At 40.1% G+C, this 21,680-nt stretch overlaps 1 protein-coding gene across 3 annotated transcripts in view; it reads right to left on the bottom strand.

Moving 5' to 3' along the window:
- LOC122740626 (nebulin related anchoring protein) overlaps positions 1–21,680 on the bottom strand; it is an 84,298-nt gene that overhangs the window by 3,808 nt on the left and 58,810 nt on the right. For all 3 annotated transcript variants that reach the window (XM_043983068.1, XM_043983066.1, XM_043983067.1), the window contains 10 exons: positions 20,680–20,877; positions 18,321–18,425; positions 16,588–16,686; positions 14,070–14,174; positions 13,190–13,297; positions 12,015–12,326; positions 7,440–7,544; positions 6,507–6,605; positions 5,290–5,394; positions 165–272 (listed from right to left, as the gene is read on the bottom strand). In XM_043983068.1, coding sequence (XP_043839003.1) covers positions 165–272; positions 5,290–5,394; positions 6,507–6,605; positions 7,440–7,544; positions 12,015–12,326; positions 13,190–13,297; positions 14,070–14,174; positions 16,588–16,686; positions 18,321–18,425; positions 20,680–20,877 — 1,344 coding nt within the window. The remainder of the gene's footprint in view (positions 1–164; positions 273–5,289; positions 5,395–6,506; positions 6,606–7,439; positions 7,545–12,014; positions 12,327–13,189; positions 13,298–14,069; positions 14,175–16,587; positions 16,687–18,320; positions 18,426–20,679; positions 20,878–21,680) is intronic.

The raw sequence follows: 21,680 nt of genomic DNA, 5'->3' as shown, positions 1-21,680 counted from the left end.
CTACTCCCAGCTAAGTTCTATAATAGTTTTCTATGAAATATATAACTAGGGAGCAAGGGGGAACTATTTTCCCTGGGTGTTGGCTGTCTGTTTACAAATCACAGTAAAGCTCATAGTTGGGGATAGCGGATGCAGAGAAAGAAGCTTGGGCCAGGGTTCCTTACATCACTGGCAATCTCTCGGGAGGCTCTGGCAGTCTGGAAAGGGATGGCATCCAGCCTGAAGTCATAGCCAGCTGCTCGGATCTGTTCCCAAGAGGTCTTATATGTTTTCTATGGTTAAGAAAGAAGAGAGAGAAGAGAGTAAGTTGTTTTAAGTGCCACATAAATTTATTTCAAGTACTAAATACCTTCCTACTAGAGTTGTGGTTACTTTAAACAAGATCTTTAAACAGAGACAAGAGTAGTAATCAGTGCTTCATTCTGAGAATCTGTTCACTCCTGAATTCATTCATTCAGCAAATACTCATCAAGCACCCACTTGGGGGGGGGGCATTTCGAAGTTCTCTTTGATAATCTGTAAAACTTTGCAGTTTACAAAAGTCTCACATTTGTCCCATAAAATAGCTGTCTTGTGAGATGTCACAAATATTACACTCCCCCTTTTACAGATGAGAAAGACTAAGGCTCAGAGATGTGAATTGATTTGCCCAAGGTCACAGAGCTAAATTTGTAGTCAGGATGAGAACCCAGATCTCCCACTTCTTAGTCTGGCTTCACCACCCATGACACCCCTCCATGTTGTCTTTTGACACAGTCTCACCGGCCTGGTGGCATCTGAACATTAGAATGAAAAATTTCAAGGGACAAAAAAAACTACTTCTTCAAACCTTTCCAACATCTTGGTCCTAATGTCCCAGCATATGTATTTTCATTAGCTCCTCTGGCTTTATGCGAACCTATTCAGCCTGACTTTGATGCCATATAATACATTTTTGTTCTGAGGTGCCCTAAATCTAGTTTCCACCCCTGGTGCCAACATCTAGGCAAGAGCCTTCACTTGCATTTAATATACTGTCAAAAACCTTGGTTGAGTATGTGCCCCATGCATTTAATATCTTCCTCTATCAGTGTCCCCTTTCATTCTTTCCCTTTCAAGTTGTACTTACACACCCCCCAGGTATTTGTAATCATTTCCTTCAGGAGGTCTTCAGGTAGAGCTCCACATCACCAATATAGGCATCAAACTCTTCAGAGCCTTCATGTGTTAAAGAGGTTTTTCTCTCCCAAAAAATAACTGAGGGGATCCATGAAAGGTGTCTCATGGAGATCTCAGTGGATAGCTGTCCTTTATCCATCCACAGAGAAGGGAGGCAGCAGGAGACAGTTGTTAGACCATCAGCCTAGCAGATTGAAAAGCTGTATCCTTAGCCTAGCTCTGTTGATGACAGCTCTGTTAGTCTGGTAGGGCAGGTCACAGGCCTAGGTGGGCCAGGTGGGGAGGGGGCCTCTAGTTTTGCCCCTGAAAAATGAGGTTCATGCCAGTGGCTTCTATTTCCCAGGGGGGCTTAGAACATTGATCAAAGAAGGTGGCACAGATAAATGGGAAAAACTATTATCATTATGTACCATCCCTAAGACTTTAGCTGGGTCAATGTATTTAAGATGACCAAACCAATCCAAGGCTGATAGGTATCGTTACAGCCATTGTCATCAATACCATTGACCAACATTTATTTCACATCTACTGAGTGACAACAATTGTGCCAAGTATTGGGCATATAACCATATAAATCCATGTGTATCACGCCATAGTTTGCTTTGCATATGAAAGGCAAACCATTTGAATGAGCTATGCTACAGTTCAGGTCAAGGGCCTAAGGTCCACAAGAGATAGAAGGAGAATGACCAGCATTCTACATTATACCTCATGTTCAGATGGTCTGAACAAGGAGGTTCCTGAAAAGAATGGAGGCAAAAGAGTTTTCACTTTACTGAACCTGGACTCTCTTTACCACCATGACATTAGAGAGACAATATGGTGAAGTGGATAAAGTGCTAGACTTGGAGTCAGGAAGACCTGAGTTCAAATACCACCTCCTACTAGCTGAGTGATCTTGGGGGAGTCATTTAGTATCTCTCAGCCTCAGTTTCCTCATCTTGAAAGTGCAGACAAAAAAACCCCACTCACAGTATATATCTCACAGGGTTGTCAAAATGATCAAATAAGAATGTGGGTGGAATGACTTGTATAACCATGGAGCACCATGGAGATGTCAACTGTGATTAATATATGCTGAGCCCAACTGTGTTAGAGTTAGACAGGATTGTAGAGATGATTTAGTGTGCTGCTCTCACTTTACAGATGAAGCAACTGAGTCCTAGAGAGAAGTGGTTTTGTCACAAAGACCCAAGGACTACTTATATACACTCAACAGGGCAGCTCTTTGCTACATTCTGAATATGAGTCCACTTCAGATTGGTCCTAGACATCCCGCCCTCAGCATACAACTCCATGTCCCTATATTTCTAGTCTTCTCCATATCTTGGACTTCTTTTTTTAATTAAAAACTTAAGCTAATACCTTCTTAGTTAAAGAAGGTCCAACTGTGCTTGTTCCAAATGGGATCAGGAATCCAGAACTTCACCCCCCCCCAATTCTTTTCCCCCAGGGTAACTTCCCTCTGTATACTATTTGCTATATTGTAATAATTTCCTGCCTCCTTCTTCTCCTTTTTTTTTAATCTGTTGAGGTTTTTGCCTTGCCACTGGGAGTCTTTACATTGCGCAGGTCCTTTGATGGGAACCCTGGGCTCTCTTCTTCTTGATCACAGTATGCTCAGTTTTGTCCTCATCCTCACACATTAAAGCCATTTGATTTTTAGTTATTTCTGCTGCCTTACAAATATCAATGGCTTTCTTTGCCCAGGAAGGTCAGTTTCCCTCTACAGTCTTCCGTGTACTGTGCTTGATCCAATTGTACACACCCCACATGCCCTCCCCCAAAAAGTACTCTTTCATAAGAGGTTCACGAGTTCTCCATTGCCACGTACCCCAGCTGGCAATTTCAGTTCGCTGCCTCTGATGATTGGTAGCGGTCGCTAGAGGCAAATGTTCAAGATCCTGTGCGGGCCTCCCCTTCTTAAGAATCCCCTGCAAAGGGCTGCCTATTTTATCCTGGTTTCCAAACCTGCCCCAAACAGGTGACGAGAAGTCTCCGATGAAGGCAACTTCCCACATTTCTGGGAGATTAACAAGAGATGCCTTTTGCCCGAGCATTGCCAAAGGAAAGGACTCTTTGACCCAGGGGGAGATAGGCCCACCTAAGCTGCTATTCTAAAATTATCCTTCCCGCTCCCATCAAAAGCTTCAAATAATAATAATAACTTATATTTATAAAGCACGATTCACTGCAAAGGATCCCATGGTGCTTTACAAACTCCACAAACTGATACACACATAAAATAGAAGAAGCATCTTGCCAGCCTCTGAGAAGTAGCCACCTCCGGGGTGAAAAGTGACAGCTGCTTAACCACACGAAGCCACAGGACACAATAGGAAGGACAGGGAGGGAAGAATGGCCGAACTCTGGGTGGCCCATTGCTACCACATTTGGACACACTCAGACCATGTTATTCTGATCTGACAGGTTTCTTTTGATTCATCAGCCCCACTACCTGTTATCATGGATCACAGCCCCTGAGGAAGAGCTGCCACCTATTCACTTAGAATCAGTCACTTCAAACCCTTCCTGGTAACAGGGCAGCCTTTGGTATGGCTTAAAAACAAGATTCCTCCATTATACACTCACAGGGCATATGTCTAAGGGAAACAAAAAAAGGATTTTGGCCACAGGCAGGGGAAATGTGGACTCATATTCATTCATCATTCATTCATTCGTTCATTCATCCATTCATCCATTCAACAAGTATTTATTAAAGTCCTACTAGGTGCAATTGACACAGTAATCTCAAGGTGAAAGGAACAACTCTGGTGCCAATACTCTCTCTAGAGCAGGGGTCCTTAACTATGTTTTTGTGTCATGTACCCTACTGGCAGCCTGGTGAAAACTATCAGGTGAACCCTTCTCAGAGCAATGTTTTTAAGAACACAAAATAAAATACATATGACTACAAAGGAAACCCATTATATTGAAATACAATTGTCAAATTTTTTAACAAGTTCACAGATCCCAGGTTAAGAACCCCTGCTTTAAAACTAAATCTTTGGGGCAGCTAAGTGGCACAGTGGATAGAGCACTGGCCCTGGATTCAGGAGTACCTGAGTTCAAATCCGGCCTCAGACACTTAACACTTACTAGCTGTGTGACCCTGGGCATGTCACTTAACCCCAATTGCCTCACTAAAAAAAAACAAAAAGACTAAATCTTTAAGACTAAACCATTACCTTTATAATGACTACAATCTTTATAATAAGGATATAATTTTTTCCCATCCAATTTCATAGAACTCCTGAAATCTAAAGAATCCTTGGAGATCCATAGATCCCAGATTAAGAACTCCTATTCTAGAGAAAAGTAGATCTGTTTTAAAGTTGTTAAACTTCAGCCAGTTGGTACAGTGGATAGAGGTCTGGGCCCAGAGTCAGGAAGACTCATCTTCCTGAGTTCAAATCGGGTCTCAGATACTTAGTAGCTGTGTGACCCTGGGCAAGTCATTTAACCCTGTTTGCCTCAGTTTCCTCATCTATAAAATAAGACAGAGAAGGAAATAGCAAACCACTCCAATATCTTTGCCAAGAAAACCCCCAAATGGGGTCACCCAGAGTCAGATATAACTGAACAACAAAAGGAAAAGGAGATGCAGAACTGTCATCTGATCAACAAGGCTTAGTTGACAGAACAGAAAAAAAAATGTTCTGGATAATAAATGAAGACAACATCTACAGTTAGTAAAAAGCCAACCTGAAGCTGATCCTGACCAAACATAAACATAGCAATGATGGCTTTCAAGCCAGACATAGAATTGTAGAATGTCAAAGCTGGAAGAGATCTTAAAGCCCCAACTCTTTCACTTTACAGAGAGGGAAACTGAGGCCCATAAAAAAGGAAGTGATTTGCCCAAAGCTACACAGTGAGCAACTGGCAAGGACTAGAAAATGAGTCTCCTGATTTCTGGTCCAGGGATCTTTTCACTAAGCTTTCCTGCCCTTATCCATTATTTTTTTTCCTTATCAATAAAACTCAGTTTTTATGAAGAATAGCTAACATCACAATAGCTAGCATTTCTGTAGAATTTGAAGGTTTTGCAAATCACCTTACATGTGTTTTCTTATTTGATCATTGAAAACACAGAAGGAGAGAACAGGAAGGATGTGTTTATTCACTCACGTCACTAAGATGAAGAGCATTCAAGCGAGCTCGGATGAAGTCAGGGTGATCGGGGAGGAAGGTGTATCTGTGCATTGATTCCGAGTCCCCAGCTCTGTAGAGACGCTGTAAAGCCAAAACAGGTTCCAGTTTAAATACAGATTATAGCTTGTGGGGCTACATTTCCATAGAATTCAGAACAGCATAGACAGATCTGTAGGAAAATCAGTATAACAATACATCTATTTATTTATGCGACTCAGAGCTTCTAACAGAGTCTTGTCCATGATGCCTACTCAGTTATTTTGCTCAAATGGATGGGTAAATAGAAAAATTCACAGACAGCTACTGTTCTAATACTATCAGGCTATAAAAAGATAAAAAAGCCATACTGACTGACTGACTGACTGACACAGAACCATCTGTAATTTCATTACAGATCAATGTCTTATCTACACTTTATAGTCTTAAAGAATTTCCTGGGAGCAATGAGAGAATAAATGATTTGCCCATGGTCTTTAGGTTGTACATGGGATAGACGGGACTTGATCCCATGTCTTTCTGACTCCATACCCATCTATTATACTCTGCTGCCTTTCAAGCATGTATAGAAAAGTGTGTCAATTAGAAAATTTGAAGATTTTTTAAAGAGGTGATTTATAAATAATATAAAACTTAATGATATGGTTATTTTCTCTGAGAGGGTTCTTATAAGGTCTTATTGACCTTATAATGGGAAAACAGAACGCCTCCAGTTCTAATCCTCTCTCTCAAATCCAACCATAGACTTTAACTATATGTAACAGGAAAATAAAGTGGCTTTATCCTTGGGTATAAATTTTACATCTTTCCCAATGTCAGGAATGTTTTTCTACTTCTGGCTCAACTCATTGGGTATAGCTCAATTAGAAATTAAGAAAAAAATAGAGATGCAGAAACAGAGAAAAATACAGTGACAGAGACAGAGAGAGAATGAGGAAGGAAAAAGAGAGAGAGAGAGAGAGAGAGAGAGAGAGAGAGAGAGAGAGAGAGAGAGAGAGAGAGAGAGGAAACTAGCAAATGTACAGAGACTGAAAGTAGAGAGAGACATTTAACTTTTCTGTTCTTTGTCTCCAGTTGAGTTAAATTAAACTTTTATCTCCACTAGACTCCACTGAAAATTAAGGTGTGTTTGAAATGAATGTGGCAGAGAGCCATCTATCAGGAGTGGCTGAGATCAGGTATCACATCAAACCTACATCATTGCATTGCAGGTAGCTATTCTTGGCATGGACTAGGTCTGGGGAGTCAACCACTGTGGTGAATTTGATACTGTCCGGCTTTTGACGATATTTAGCCTGAAAGGAATAAAGACAAAGATTCTCATGAAACAGGAGTTCAAGTTTTTGAATACAGTATCACTACAATCAATCCAGAACCAAATATATCAATTACATTTATCCAGAAACATCTCCCCTATTTATGGGCAATAGCAGCAAAAATGCCTTGAGATTGAAGAGGCACGAGATGTTTCTATGTAATAAGAAATATCCTTGAGGCATTTAAATCTTTTAAAGATAGACACTACAAGTATTAAAGTACAAACTGCCCTAGTATCCCATGATAAAGCCCTCACTACTCAACACAATTCAGTATAAAATCAATCATCCCTAGTCATATTCAGTCATAGAAGGATTTCATTATGAAAGTATTGAGAGGACTTTATTATACAGTATCTCCCACCTATTGGATTTTCCTCCATGAACAATAGTGAAGCTCTGGGGTATTATGATTATTCTATTTGGGTAAATATATTTTTCCCCTATTCTCATGATGTTTATGGTGAATCAACACTGTGAATGGCAATCATAACTCTTCTCCCAACTTGGGTAATACACATCTAAACATGAGGAATAAGTCAAGTCTAAATATGAGGAATAAATAATTAGCTCATCTTGATGGCCCAATTTAGTAAATGTTTTCAGAGCAGAAGTCTGATATGCTCTACATGCTGGTCAGATTGTATCACTTGCTATTGACCTTCTATCCCCTGTCTTCATGACTGCACAGGCTCTCTCTCATGCTTGTAGTGTTCTCTGTCCCCTCTTTATTCCCCCCACACACCATAACAAAGCATTCTAATGGTAAACAATTCCTACAGACCTGCCAGGTCATAAAAGATTTATCAGTACCTCACTGATGAGTTCACCAGCCTTCTTTACATTTTCTATCTGCGGGGATCTCAGCGCCAGCCAGCCCAGTCCCTTCATGTAGTTCAGGTCTGACTTGTAGCGTGACTGCAGGAAGGAAATTTTTGGCTTTTTATCAGGATAGCATCTCTGACTATTAAGCCACTTTCAAAAGATCCTTGATTTGTAATAATACCTAACAACATTCTAGGATCTTCCTTCTCTCTGCTCATTCTTGCCATCAAGTTGGACTGTTTGCCTGAGTATATTCTTATAGAAATTAAGTAACGGAGACTTGCTCAGGATAGAAAAAAATAGCCCTAACCAGTGAACTTCACTCATTTAGGGCAAAGATATGAATGCTCTATGTGAATGATCTCAACTTAAAGCTCAAATGAACTCAGATTAACCAGCAAAGAGCCAACCCACCTGCCTTTGTTGTTGTTCAGTTGTTTTAGTCATGTCTGACTCTTGGGGTTTTCTTGGCAAAGTAACTAGAGTAATTTGCCATTTCCTTCTCCAGCTCATTTTACAGATGAGGAAATCGAGACAGACAGGGTTAAGTGACTTGCTCAGGGTCACACAGCTATTAAGTGTCTGAGGCCAGACTTGAACTCACAAAGATGAGGCCCAACGCTCTATCCATTGCATCACTTAATTGCCTTCTACCTGCCTGTCACTACTCTGAGCTCTAGATTAAAAAATAAATAAGTGAAGTTTAGGTATTAAGTGCAAGTCACTTTCTCTGAACCTCACTTACCCAAAGTGTAAAAGCAGCAGTCATCACAACCACCATTTTAAAATTTGAGATCAACTCATCCAATTCCCTCATTTTTCATATAAGAAAAATGACGCACCAAGAAGTGACTGACATGACTAAGGTCACAATTTAAGGCAGTCCTCTATCTCAGGTCCTCTAATTTCCAAACTAGTGTTTTGTTTTGTTGGGATTGTTTTCCTGACTAGATTACTAGAAATCTCTATTTTCCTTCAAAACTCAGCTCTTATCTAAATGAAACCTTTCTTCATCTCCCTCTAGCTACTAGTGCAGCTGGTAATGCAGTGTATAGATCTTGGAATAAGGAAGACTCATTTTCATGAGTTCAAATCCAACCTCAATCACTTACTAGCTGTGTGACCCTGGGCAAGTCACTTAACCTCTGTTTGCCTTGGTTTCTTCACCTGTAAAATAGGTGAAGTATAATAGCACGAACCTCCTAGGGTTGTTGTGAGAATAAAATGAGATAACATTTGTAAAAAAAGTGCTTTGCATATACCTGGCACAGAGTAGGGGCTGTTTAAATGCTTATTCTTTCCTCCTCCTTACCCTTGAAATAACTTTGTATTTAATGTGTATATAGCTCATACATTTATTATGTATATCCTGATAGACTGCAAGTTTATGTACTTACTATATTTATCCTTATCAAACATAACCTCCTTGAAGGCAGGAACAGTTTCATTTTCATCTTTGTATCATACATGTTCATTGATTGATTGATTGATTGATAAAGTATATTGCTTTGTTTAGTTCTCTTGGGACAGAAACTATCCTCTTGATATAAAATGCCATGACTTTAGAAAACCCAATAGTCATGCCAAGACACAGGGAAGGTCCGAGGAGAACACCCAGACCAGGCGTCTGGATGAGACCATCCAGACCAGCCAACTATCCCACTCTGGCCATAGTTCCACAAAATCTGGGCTATGAAAAAACAGGCAGAGAGTCCAGATTTGGCCTAAAGGCTGCAGTTAGCCAATCCTGATCTGGGTTTACTCTATGGATGAGAAAACCGAGTTTCAGAAAGAGAAGTGATTTGCCCAAGGTCTCCCAAGCAGTAAAGGAAAGCCTGAATTCCAATCTTCTAGTTCCAATTCGAGCACTCTTTACCACTCTGCCTCTTCCTAACTCGGTAATTCTGAGCAGGCCACTTCAATTTGTCCATGACTCAGTTTACCTGTAATTCTTTTGCAAAGCTCTGATTCTTTTCTTAGTCTTTTCTCAGGGCCTAAAAGATCATAGCTACAATCAAAAGAGAACATGTTGTCTATATGTACTCTTGGGAAAAACAATCGGGGTCATTTGGAAAGAGTAAATGTGATGAAAGATATGCCAGGATATTATTATTTCTGCCACATGCCCCTTGCCCCAGGATGGAGATAAGTTAGGTCCCCCATGTCCTCCCTGTCTTGATGTTCCCAGAATCACCTGGGATCGAAATGGTCTCAGCAAATGATCTTTATGGAAATTAGGTTTTTGTAAAGGGGAAAAAAAAAAACTCTGAAACCTGTAAGGAAATCTAAATTTCGGATCTAAACGAAGCTGATGGCATCCCTTTAATTTAGATAGAAGCTCTGCCATAATGAAAAATGTCACTCCTGAAATCAGGCTTTCTGCCGCGCTCGCTCCTTTCATTTCAAGGTTTACAGCGTTCCTCACAGTTAGCCACAAAGAAGGCTTCTTTCTGATCTACTGTCTAGTGGTTAATGTCCCTGTGCAAATTCTACTTTGCTACCAAACTGGTTAAGAGAGACATCTAAGGTCTCCCTTAACTCGGGTTCAGGAGCGGGTTTGTATGCCCCATGCCAGTAACTTGCTTTTTATATTGGGATCTTTCAGTCTATACTGGCAACGCTTTTGCCTTCCACTCTGATAAAGAACAGAGGAAATTGGATAAATTTCTAAGTTAGAGAGAATCATCCAACAGGGATTCTTCACAGCCGGGCATTGCTCCTTTCATAAAAGACATGAAGTGGGGAGAGCTCTTTCAACTCTTCTTTTGTTGAGCTGAACAGTACGATTGCAGGTAAGTAAGAAAGCAAGATGCAGGCTCCCTAATGCTTTGATTGTGCCTCAGACTCGCTCAGAAATGGATGGGCTATTGATATTTCGTCTCCCAGTCCAGCTTCAACTATTCAGACAGAAGCTAATAACAACATGCCAGCATCAGGCTTCATAATAAAAAAATGGGAGGGGGAGAAGAGGAACAAGAAACCGACTTCCCCAAGATGGCTTCTAAACACAATTCCAAAACACTTTTTTTCTTGGAACCACTGAACTTGGTTTCCATAGGCTACCCAGAACTGCAGGCAAGGGCTAACCATTCTATCCTCTCCAATTATTATTATTGTTGTTAGTTATTATAATAGAAACTGGCTTTAGATTCACACATATCGTTCTCCAGAGTACCCTGCACCCCACCTCTCCTTAATAGCCCCAGAGCTTTAAATGCACAAGCCATAAGTGAACCGTGACTTTTAGTAGCTGGGCATGGGGGGCAGAAAAATGCAGACGGCTGTGTCCATAGAACAGTGGAGAAGAGGAACATTGGTGTCCTACAGGGGTGGGACTACTTTGAAAATTTTGCTTCTAAACCTTCCTTGGTGACTTATCAATGAGAAGCTGTCTAAGGTTTGTCCTGAGCAAAGACGCCATTGACACAATCATCCTGAAGCAGCATGATATGATGCAAAAGTCACTGAGGGACTTGGATTCTGGTTCAAGCTCTCCTTAGATGTAGCCCACATGAGCTGTGTGACTTTGGGCCAAACACTTCATGTCTCTAGATTCCATTTTCTTCATTTGGAAAATGAGGATGTTGGACTGGATAAACTCAATAATCTATTGGGAACCATCTCTACCAACTACAGATGGACAATCCATATATGAATTAAGAGATAATTCTTATTGAATTTTCTGAGTCATAGAGAGGTTAATTGACTTTCCCAGTGTCATATAGTTGCTGAGCAACAGAAACACAATTTAAGCATACATCTTCCAGATTCTAAACTTATAGAAACTTATAGCATAACCTTTCTGGCTCCATGTATGTATGTATGTATCACGTATCATGTATGCATATATAGATAGTTATGGATAAGTCTATATCTATACCAATCTAGCTGTCTCTATTCTCCTCCTCCTCTCTCTGTCTCTACACACACACACACACACACACACACACACAAGAAATTGTAATAAACAACCAAAAGAAGAAAGATGAGGGGATACTATTAATAAATGCTAAGTGAAAAGGTTGTACCAGTTTGGGAACTGATAGTGGAAGGGAGGGGAGGGAGGGAGAAAGAAAAAGGAAAAAGAGGAAAGAAAGAAAGAGGAAGAGGAGGAAGAGGGAGGGAGGGAAGGAGGGAGAGAGAGAGAGACAGAGGAGACAGAGACAGAGACAGAGAGAGAGACAGACAGAGAGACAGACAGAGAGAGAGAGAGAAGCAGGACAAAGAAGAAAGGAAAGAAGGAAGGAGGAAGGGAAGGGAAGGGAAGGGAAGGGAAGGGAAGGGAAGGGAAGGGAAGGGAAGGGAAGGGAAGGGAAGGGAAGGGAAGGGAAGGGAAGGGAAGGGAAGGGAAGGGAAGGGAAGGGAAGGGAAGGGAAGGGAAGGGAAGGGAAGGGAAGGGAAGGGAAGGGAAGGGAAGGGAAGGGAAGGGAAGGGAAGGGAAGGGAAGGGAAGGGAAGGGAAGGGAAGGGAAGGGAAGGGAAGGGAAGGGAAGGGAAGGGAAGGGAAGGGAAGGGAAGGGAAGGGAAGGGAAGGGAAGGGAAGGGAAGGGAAGGGAATCTTTACCTCGCTCTGTAGAGCATGGGCTTTCTTGGCCCAATATAGCTTCAAGTCCTCAGGAAGCGCTGTGAAGTCATGGCACCTTGTCCTATAATCATGCTCACTTGCCAGGGCCTGAGCCTTTCGAGCATGGACTAGGTTCACCATGTCCATGGGGAGGTGGTACTGAGTTTTGCTTCCTGGCGCCTCCTTCCTGTATTGCTGTTCACTCTGTAGCTTCCCCACCCGCAGGCAGTGTTGAAGTCTGTGGTCATCCAGAATGCTTCTGGCCCCAATAAGTTTCCCTCTCTCCTTCACAAAGTCATGCCTGTACTGACACTTTGAGTGAAAAGAAAATCAGTCAGCCATTTGCATTTTACTTGCTTAAATTCCATTGCCTGTGTTTACTCTAAATCCTACAAAATTACATTTTTCTTTTTGTCCAAGGGGTGATTATTATTGGGGTGAAAATCCCTGAACCAAACCAAAACACGGGCTAACTTGATAAAGCTCCTTCTTCCCTAGGGGTGGCAGAACCGAAACACAGTTCTACTCTCTCTGTCTGATCAGAGCTGGATATTGAAACCAACAGAAAGGGGCCATACTTGACTATTTTGCCTGTGACCAAAAGGAATTTATCAAAAACCGCAAATGAGGAAGTTGTGTTTCATCCTGATGCACTTGGCAAAGCGCTAAACCCCAAAGACAAGATCTATGCATTTGAAGTCACTGTTTTTTATGATTTGTTTATGGGAAAGGAAAAGTCACCTTCATGTCCCAAAGCTATGGACTTTATCATCAGAGTCGGTTGAATTGCAGTGGACAAAGTAGAATACTCGTCCCTAAAACCAGGATGGTGATAGAAAGAGATGAAAATTTGATGACTTGAATTACTGTGATTTCTCTACCTGATTCAGGGTTGGAGTTACAGGTGAAGAACATTTATTTCTCTAGCATTGTGATTACAAATAAATCAGCCCAGCTCCCCCTGGAAGGTCTTTGACTGTGTTTGGCTTCTGATTAGCAGAGCCTTTTTTCCCTCCTACAAAGACTCTCATTCATAAGTAATATATTCTGCAAGTGACATTCTTGTCTCACATGGTTATAGATTTGCTTTAATTCAGTAAAATTTGCCGTAGACACTGTTTTACATGAAGTTAACAGAAATTAGGCGAGATGGAAGGTCATATCATTCAACTCACATCACTGGCGATATCTCTGGAGGCCCTTGCAGTCTGGAAGGGGATTGCTTCCATTGTCAGCTTGTAGCCTTGAGCACACAGATTATGCCAAGACTCCTTGTATTTGGCCTAAAGTGGAAACACATGTAGATTCTCTTCTCTTTCTTTTTTTTTAAATACATGAATCAATGAACAAAGAAACCCCCCCCATTTGTAGTTCCGTGTGCATGAATCAATTTCTGACATGCCAAAGCTTTCTATTTTGTGTGGAACATCTCATTAGCGTGCATACTACCACTCCCTCCACATCTGTACTCAGCACATTTGTACAAAGATATGGTTAATATGGACATCGAAAGGTTATCCATTCTAGTAAGGTTCTGGGCTTATCCCCTATGATCAAATTTACATCATTCTGAAGATGCAAGAATAAGTATCTTTGGATCACAATCAAACTCTCGTGAAAGATAAATTCTGACATCACTAAGACTGGGTGTATGTATGTATGTATATATATATATATATATATATATATGCTTTTTTTACTTATTGCAAAGTTTTACTCATTTTTTTTCTCTTTACATCAAAGTCATCTCTGTATTTCGCATAATCTCAGGATTGAAAGGCACCAATCAGAGAAGTCTAACCTATACTTGAATAATCAGCCCCACCAAGACAAAGCTAGCCAGTGACCACCTAATTTCTGCTTAAAGGCCTCTAGTGAATTAACCCATCCCTAGCCCAGTGAGCCTTCCCCAAAAGACAACAGCTACAGCATTTGAGAGCACATACAATATTCCACATTCATTGTCTCCCACCACTCCAAGGAAAGGAGAGAGGTGAATTTCATCATTTTTCATGCAGCCAAGTTTGGCCACTACAGTAACCCAGAGATACTCACCTCACTGAGGTTGGCTGCATTTATTTTTGCTCTGATGAACTCAGGAAGACCCAAGGTCGTTGTGTATTGGTGACTTGTATCCTTCCCTGCTGCTTTATAGAGGCGCTAGGGGTAAAAAGAATCAAATAAACTGTTATTGAGGCCTTTATGAGCAGCAAAGTACATGTCTTCTGGTAGCATAAATAGTGCAATGTACTTTCTGAAAGTCTATTCAAATTCTATAAGGATATAAACAGAAAAGAGATTAGAAGGGGCCCAGAGCAAATGGGATGCTGTTAGTAGTAGTTTGCCAAAATGCATACATTTTCCATTTATTAAAATGTAAATAGTTTGGACTTTATGGCTTTGAGACATCATTTCATCATTTGTTTTGCTAGATTATGCCTACTGGTTATAAAGGCTTTGGTTTTCAGTAGGGAAAAAGGTAGAAGGGAGAGAAAATAAATGCTTACTAATTGAAAAAATAAAATTCAATTGAAAAAGACATTTGTCCTTATTTTCATGGAACCACAGAGTGAGAGCAGGAAGGGACTTTAAAGGTTATCAACTCCAATCTTCCTTTCTCCATTTTACAGATGAGGAAACTAAGACCCAGAGGTGAAATGACACACGAGTAATAACTAGTAGATATTGAATTTGACCTCAGATCTTCTGACTCCAAATTCAATGCATTTTCCACTGTTATTAACATTATAATAAATTATTTATTAAAAAAGCAAAGAAGAGGAGGGCTATATGGATAAATAAGGAGAGGACACTTTTCACCTTTTGAGTAAGATGGTTGTTCATGTTTCTTTCACTAAAGGGCAAGCCAGTCCTAAGCAAACCAAGCAAATCACTCAAACATGCAATCAGGGAAGAGGTGCAATGCAGGAGGCAACAATGGCATTGGGGTGATGAAAGGAAGAGAAAGAAACAAAGAAGAAAAAGAAGCAAGGTGGCATTTTCTCCCTAGATAAAAAAGACATAGTAAAATTGCCAAATAGAACTATAGGATCTAGAACTAAAAGGTACCCTAAAGATCATCTAGTCTACCCCTCACTTGACGCTTGAGGAAACTGAGACCTAGCAAAGGGACCTGACTTATCCAAGGTCACATTGCTAAGAAGGAGCAGAGCTGGAAGATCCTTCCACTCCAAATCCAGTGCTCCATAATCTACCACACCATGTTGTCGTCATGACCATCACTGTCTAGTGTTCTACCATTTATTTACAAAGTATTTTAATAAAAAGCTAGTATTTACATGGCACTTTAAGGTTTGCAAAATGCCTTACATATGTTATCTCATTTGATCTGCATCACTACCCTGAGAGAAGGTATTATCCTGATTTTCTTGTTTGTTGTTCAGTCTTGTCTGACTCTTCGTGACCCCATTTGGGGTTTTCATTGCAAAGATAATGGAGTGGTTTGCCATTTCTTTCTCCAGATCATTTTATAGATGAGGAAACTGAGGCAAATAGCATTAAGTGCCCAATGTCACACAGCTAGTAAGTGTCTAAGGCTAGATTTGAACTCATGTCTTCCTGACTCCAGGACCAGTGCTCTATCCACTGCTCTACCTAGCTTCCCATCCTCATTTTACCAAGGAGAAAATGGGCTCAGAGAAGTAATTTGACTAAAGTCATATAGCTAATAGGAGACAGACCTTGAAATTGAACCCAGATCTTCTACCTGTAAATCCAGTGCTTTTTCTACTGGACCACAGCTCCCTTAGATGATGATGATGAATAATAACAGTTTATAAACTCCTACTTTTCTACATCTCAGAGGTCATACTAAAACCATTGGCAATTGCTACATCTTTCCCCATCTTCCAAAATTAATGATTCAAATGTTTGGAAATGGACTAGTAGATTGAAGCAACCTCACAAGGTAAGATCCTAAAAGAGATTAGGCCATATGCTCCCTTTATTTTTGTCCTGAGCTGCCTTTTATAAATATTAGTTAACACTTGGTAGGAAAAATATATTTATATATATATGTGTGTGTGTGTGTATACATATCCACATATGTATGTATATATATGTACATATATATTTATACAGACACATCCACATATACATGTAAATACACACAGACACACACAATCTACCCAAATTCTAAAAATACCTATGATCATGGATAAGAATTCTAAATCTAGAAATTACCCCAACTCTTTCAATTGTTGTTGGTCTTAGGTAGTAGTCCAACCTCCATATCAAAAATAAGGAGGACGACTGAGAGATGCTCTATTGGTAAAGTGGGAAGAGCATTGTATTAGAAATTAAAAGACCCAAGGGAATCAAATGAGAAAAAGTAAGATGGTGGAAGGTAATGGAGTAACCCAGGGATGCTATAATCTGTTAAGTATTTTATAAAATTTAAAGTGCTATATAAATGTCAATTGGTCTTATTATTATTCTTAGGATGTGATTCTTTTCTTCCCAAACTTTTGTTGTTGCTTTTTTTTCTTCCTTTTATCAGCACATGGAGATGTTAAAAGTCCATCCCTGATTTCAGTAGAGATTTTTTTTTTACCTCATTAGTAATCTGATTGCTGAATTTTGCATGAAGGAGTCCTGGTGAGTCTGTCACAGCTGTGTACCTGAAGGACTGGGGCTGCTGGCGATATTTACTCTGAGTTCCCACAAAAGAGAAAGAAAGAAAGAAAGGCTTCATGAGGTGCTAGGTCAGAAGAAAGTCCAGTTTCTTGGTCTGATTCCTAATACTGGCTATAAAACCATGCCTGACAAAGGCCAAGTGTCTCTCGGCCACTGAGTTCAGTTCTCTCCCTGGGCTTGTGAATAATCTAGTGGGTTTAGAACTCATTAGTAAGAGAAAGCAAATGTAGGAAAAAGTATAGGGTTGGTCCAGATGCTGCTAAACATGAAAGGGAAGTTTACATTGTTCCTTCCCTGCAAATGTCAAAGGGACACACAAATTAGAAGTTTAAATACTAATTCTGTTCAGGACCACTGCTCACAGAGGTGTTATAATAGTTTTAATTTATTTTATTGACATATATATATATGTGTATATATATGTATATGTATATATATATAGGTATGTATATATGTGTATGTATATGTGTATATATCTAGGTATATATGTATATGTGTATGTATGTATATATATGTATATGTGTATATATCTAGGTATATATGTATATGTATATGTATGTATGTGTGTGTGTGTGTGTGTGTATATGAAAAATTCTTGCACCATACCAATAGGCATAATAATGGGAAGCCATGGGGGAAAAAACATGAGGAGATGTAACATCCTATTCTCTTTGAACTCCCTGTGAACTTTTCAATTAACTCAAGGATCTGTGAACTCATGGGTGAGGGTATTCTCTCCACTGGCACAGATCCTAAGCCCTCCACATACTAGACTATATGCATGAGTTGCCATGTGTTTAAAAAAAATATCATCTCCTAGTGGCCACCGCCCTGGGGGTAGGCATCTCCATACTTTGCAGGATTACCCATCTAGTAGATAGGTTCTGGCTGGTGCTTTGCAGGCATGGCCTTTAAGGACCCAAAGGTCACTTGTGTACCATGATGAGACATGAGAGGAGGGCTTAAGTGAAGTTGGTTCTCTTATTATATATATATACATATATATACACACATATATACATATATAATGGGTTTTATATATTCTCATTATACATATATTATAGGTTCTCATATTGTATATATATATACATATGTATATATATATATATATTTAACTGGATCAAAACTCATCTGATTCCAATTGAATCCACTGAAAATGGCAGAGATTGTGATCTCTATCATGTCCTCCCACACACAGTTAAAAAGAGTGAAACCTCTCATGCCTACTTAGAGTATGGGCCTATGACCCACCCAAGAAATCTAACTGTGATTCTTTTTTAAGTCAAAGGAAAAAGCTTTTTATTCTTCCAATCCCAAGAACAGAATCCAGCAATTTTTTTTCTTCAAAGCCCACAGGAAATCACCAGTCTTCAAAGAAACACCAGGAAACCACATCTTACAGGCTAGTAAAATAATTTTTGTTCTGGGTAATGGAGGGTTTGAAATTATCTGCAAAGCTGTTTTAAATGGCACTAAGACTCCAATGGACATACCAATAAAAATGGTTAAAATCGAATGAGTCACCCCATCTTAAATAACATAGCAATGTACTTTCTTTCATTAGAGATATTTTCCACAATATGGCAAATATTGCTGATAATATTACTACCCAGAAGTAATTAACCCAATCCAAGGAAAATTGCCGGTTACCTCACTGATGAGCTCAGATGCTTTCTTTCTTCCTTCAATTTCCAAAGTCCCTGGAATAACACAGCCAACACCTCTCATAAAGTTTAGGTCAGATCTATATAAATTCTGCAGGAAACAAGATGAGAGGGAGAGACAGAAGAATTCGTCAGACATGAGTTTAAACTATTTTTTTATTACATTTCAAAATCAAAGTAAAATAGGAGAGGCCAAGGGATCAATCAAAGACCATCATAATGACAAAACAATACTCCAAACAGGTTACCTCACACCCCACTCAAACACTTCCAGCAAGTTAGGTCATCTTAGTCTTTTCAAATCAATATTTAGCTTACAACTAAACCTCATCGATAACCATCCAATTTGAATGAGTAGCCATTTAGTCATTTACTTTAGTTGTTGAGTGTCTTCTGAAGAGAAGTCAGGCAAATTAAAATAAATAGATGCATACGAGGGAGAGGACAGCTAGGTTAGACTGTACTTATAAAGGACTCAGGACAAATGTTTACATTATTTAAAGTGTGCCCCAAAAAGCAACCACCAAATCCGTGGAACTACAATAGCAGTTCTTAAAGTATGGTCCAGGGTCTGCTGTGGGTCCCCAAGACCCTTCCAGGGCATCTGCCAGGTCAAAACTTATTTTCATAATAATCCCAAGATGCTCCTACATATGGATAGATTTAACCCATATAAACCAAAGCTTTTTGTGGGGTCCTCAATAATTTTTAGGAGGGTCTTCATATTACAAATTTTGATAACCACTGAGCTACAAGTGAAGTAATTGGTAGTATCAATTAACTCTAGATTCAGAACTTTGTTAACAAAGAGTTTTGAATATTCTGGTCAATGGATGTGTGTGTATGTCTGTGTCTGTGTCTGTGTTTGTGTGTGTGCACTTGTCATTTGTGTTAATGGTTTGGAAGTCCAAATTTACTAGATAACTGAGCCTATCCTCTGCTTCTGATACAGAGGCTCCAGCCAGAAGTACTGCGTTCCACATCCAGTCATGATGAAAAGAAGGGAAACTAGCAAGGCTTTTGTGCTTGTTTGACAGATCTATCTCCAATAAGTGAGCATAGCAACTCCCTTGTCAGGTGTTCCTACCCCATCTGTGAACTTCCTGGCAGTCTGTGTCACTCAGCAAGGTCTGTAAATTGGTGTGCAACACACACAGATGACAAACCCTCACACACTTCTTTTTTTCCCCCCTCACACACTTCTAACAAGACTCTGTTTTGGTATACAGTCCCGAATAGTCCCAGTTGTCTCTCTCCTCTACTCTTCTCAGATAAATCTTCTTGCCTTAAGAATATGTCAACTGAGGGAAATGATGCTTATAGAGAAAGGACACCTCCCGATTCACACAAAGTCTGCTCTGGATATACCCAGGAATGGAAAAATCCATGAATACTCTGCCCTACTATACTTTCCTACTGGAGAGACTAAGAATGACCAGGTTAGAAATGTCATCCAGGAACTCCAAATGTTTCCAAAACTCTATAGAGGATTTAGAAGAGTCTCTAATGAGTCTCAGTTGGTCTGATCTCCTTCCTTCCCCCACCCCTTCTCTCCAAATTTTTCTTAGTGTCCTCTTCCCAGAGAGAAAATGGTGGGAATGGGGCCAGGCAGGTAGTGGGAAGTAGGCATGGTGTGTATACAGCTTCACTCCCAAGACAACCTCCTAAAATAGGACTCAGAGCATGAAGAGGAAGCTACGTTTCCCTCCCTGGTCCCAGCTGACAGAGGGTCTATCTCTTTTCTGGTAACAAAGTTGTGTGAAGGGAGGGAAAAAATTAAAGGGTCACATTTAGTGCAAATGGGGAGGTAGAGGAGAAGGACTGTATTCTCCTGGGGCTCATCACTACTGCTAATTGAATAGCAAATCTAGGCATATGAAAACATCCTGGAGAGGGAGAGACAGAGACAGAAAGAAAAGAGAGAGAGGGAGGGAGAGAGAAAGACAGCGAGAGAACTATATATCTTAGATGTACAATCTTTTACATGTTGTCTCCCACCATTAGCACAAGAGCTCCTTGGTGGCAGAGTCTGGTTTTGCCTTTCTGTGCATCCCTAGAATTCAGCACAGTACCTGGCACATAATGCCTATTAAGTGGTGACCGAATGACCAATAAATAATTCCTAAATTATTTATTATAATATAGGGAAATGCTACTTAAATAGCCCCTTTTCAGGCTTCCCAGAAACCTTTATACAGAGTTCTATAAGGAGAGAGAAATAGCATGGTCTTCCTAGTTTATACTTTCAGAGCCATTGAACAACCTTCAAGGCTTACCACTGACCCAAGGGCATGTTTATGATCAAACCTAGAAGTAAAAATGGCCCGAAGCCTTTCCCCCTCTACCTCACTCTGCAGTTGGTAAGCTTTTTTGGCGCAGCGTAACCTCAGGTCTTCTGCCAAGGATGTGTACTGGTGGAGCAGTTGTTTGTAGTCCTGGTCACTGGCCAAGCTCTGGGCCTTCTTGGCATGCACCAAGGTTACCATATCCAACGGCAGATGGAACTGAGTCTTTGAATGTTCAAAGCCTTTCTTGTAGTTCACCTAGAGAGGCAGGAACACCAACAGTACCCATTTCGATAGCATTATTACTATATTTATTGTCTCCATTGTAAAGTCGAAATGTTATGTAATTACCCATTCATTAAAGCCCAGGAGGGATTCTTGGCAAGGCCAACACACCTTCCCTTCTGCGACCAATGTTAAGAGGGTAGGATTGGTCTCCAGAAAGAGCGTATCATTCTCTCTAGCCCACTGGAACTGATGACCCAGTTTTTAGACCCAGTTTAATGCTATGCTTCCCCCAAATGATAGAGGGTACAGAGGAAGTACCAGTTGTTCATCCAATTCTACCAATTCTGTGTACTCCCTACATGCAAAAGGACACACCTGGTAAGCTTCTGTAGTCTTTTCCCCACATTTCCCACCACTTCCTTTATGGGTTCAGTTTTCTTGCCATCTGTGATTTTTTTTTCCCCTGGGAAACCATGTTTATATAATTGTTCTATGGGCTCAATGGGAATTCTTATTTCATAAGATGCAAAAATCACAATCTAGGTCCAAGGATTATTCTATGACTTCAAAACTCTCAAACTGGGCTCAGAGGGTGAGACACAGCAATATATAGAGGAAAAGAGTCCTCGAAAAGTCAGAAGACCCAAATTCAAGTCCTTAGACCATAGCCAATTTAACTTCCCTGGAACTCAGTTTCCTTATTACTAAAATGAGAAAAATAAAACTCATTCTATTTGCCTCACTATGTTTTGGTGCAGAAAGTTGCAAAAACCTTTGAAAACCCTAAAATGCTATATGACTTGCAAAGTGTTATCATTGTTGTGATAATCCTC

The sequence above is a fragment of the Dromiciops gliroides genome, chromosome 2, assembly GCF_019393635.1.
Source record: "Dromiciops gliroides isolate mDroGli1 chromosome 2, mDroGli1.pri, whole genome shotgun sequence".
In the NCBI taxonomy this organism is placed as follows: Eukaryota; Metazoa; Chordata; class Mammalia; order Microbiotheria; family Microbiotheriidae; genus Dromiciops; species Dromiciops gliroides.
The sequence above is the reverse complement of the archived record's forward strand: the minus strand, read 5'-3'. Positions and strand labels throughout refer to the sequence as shown.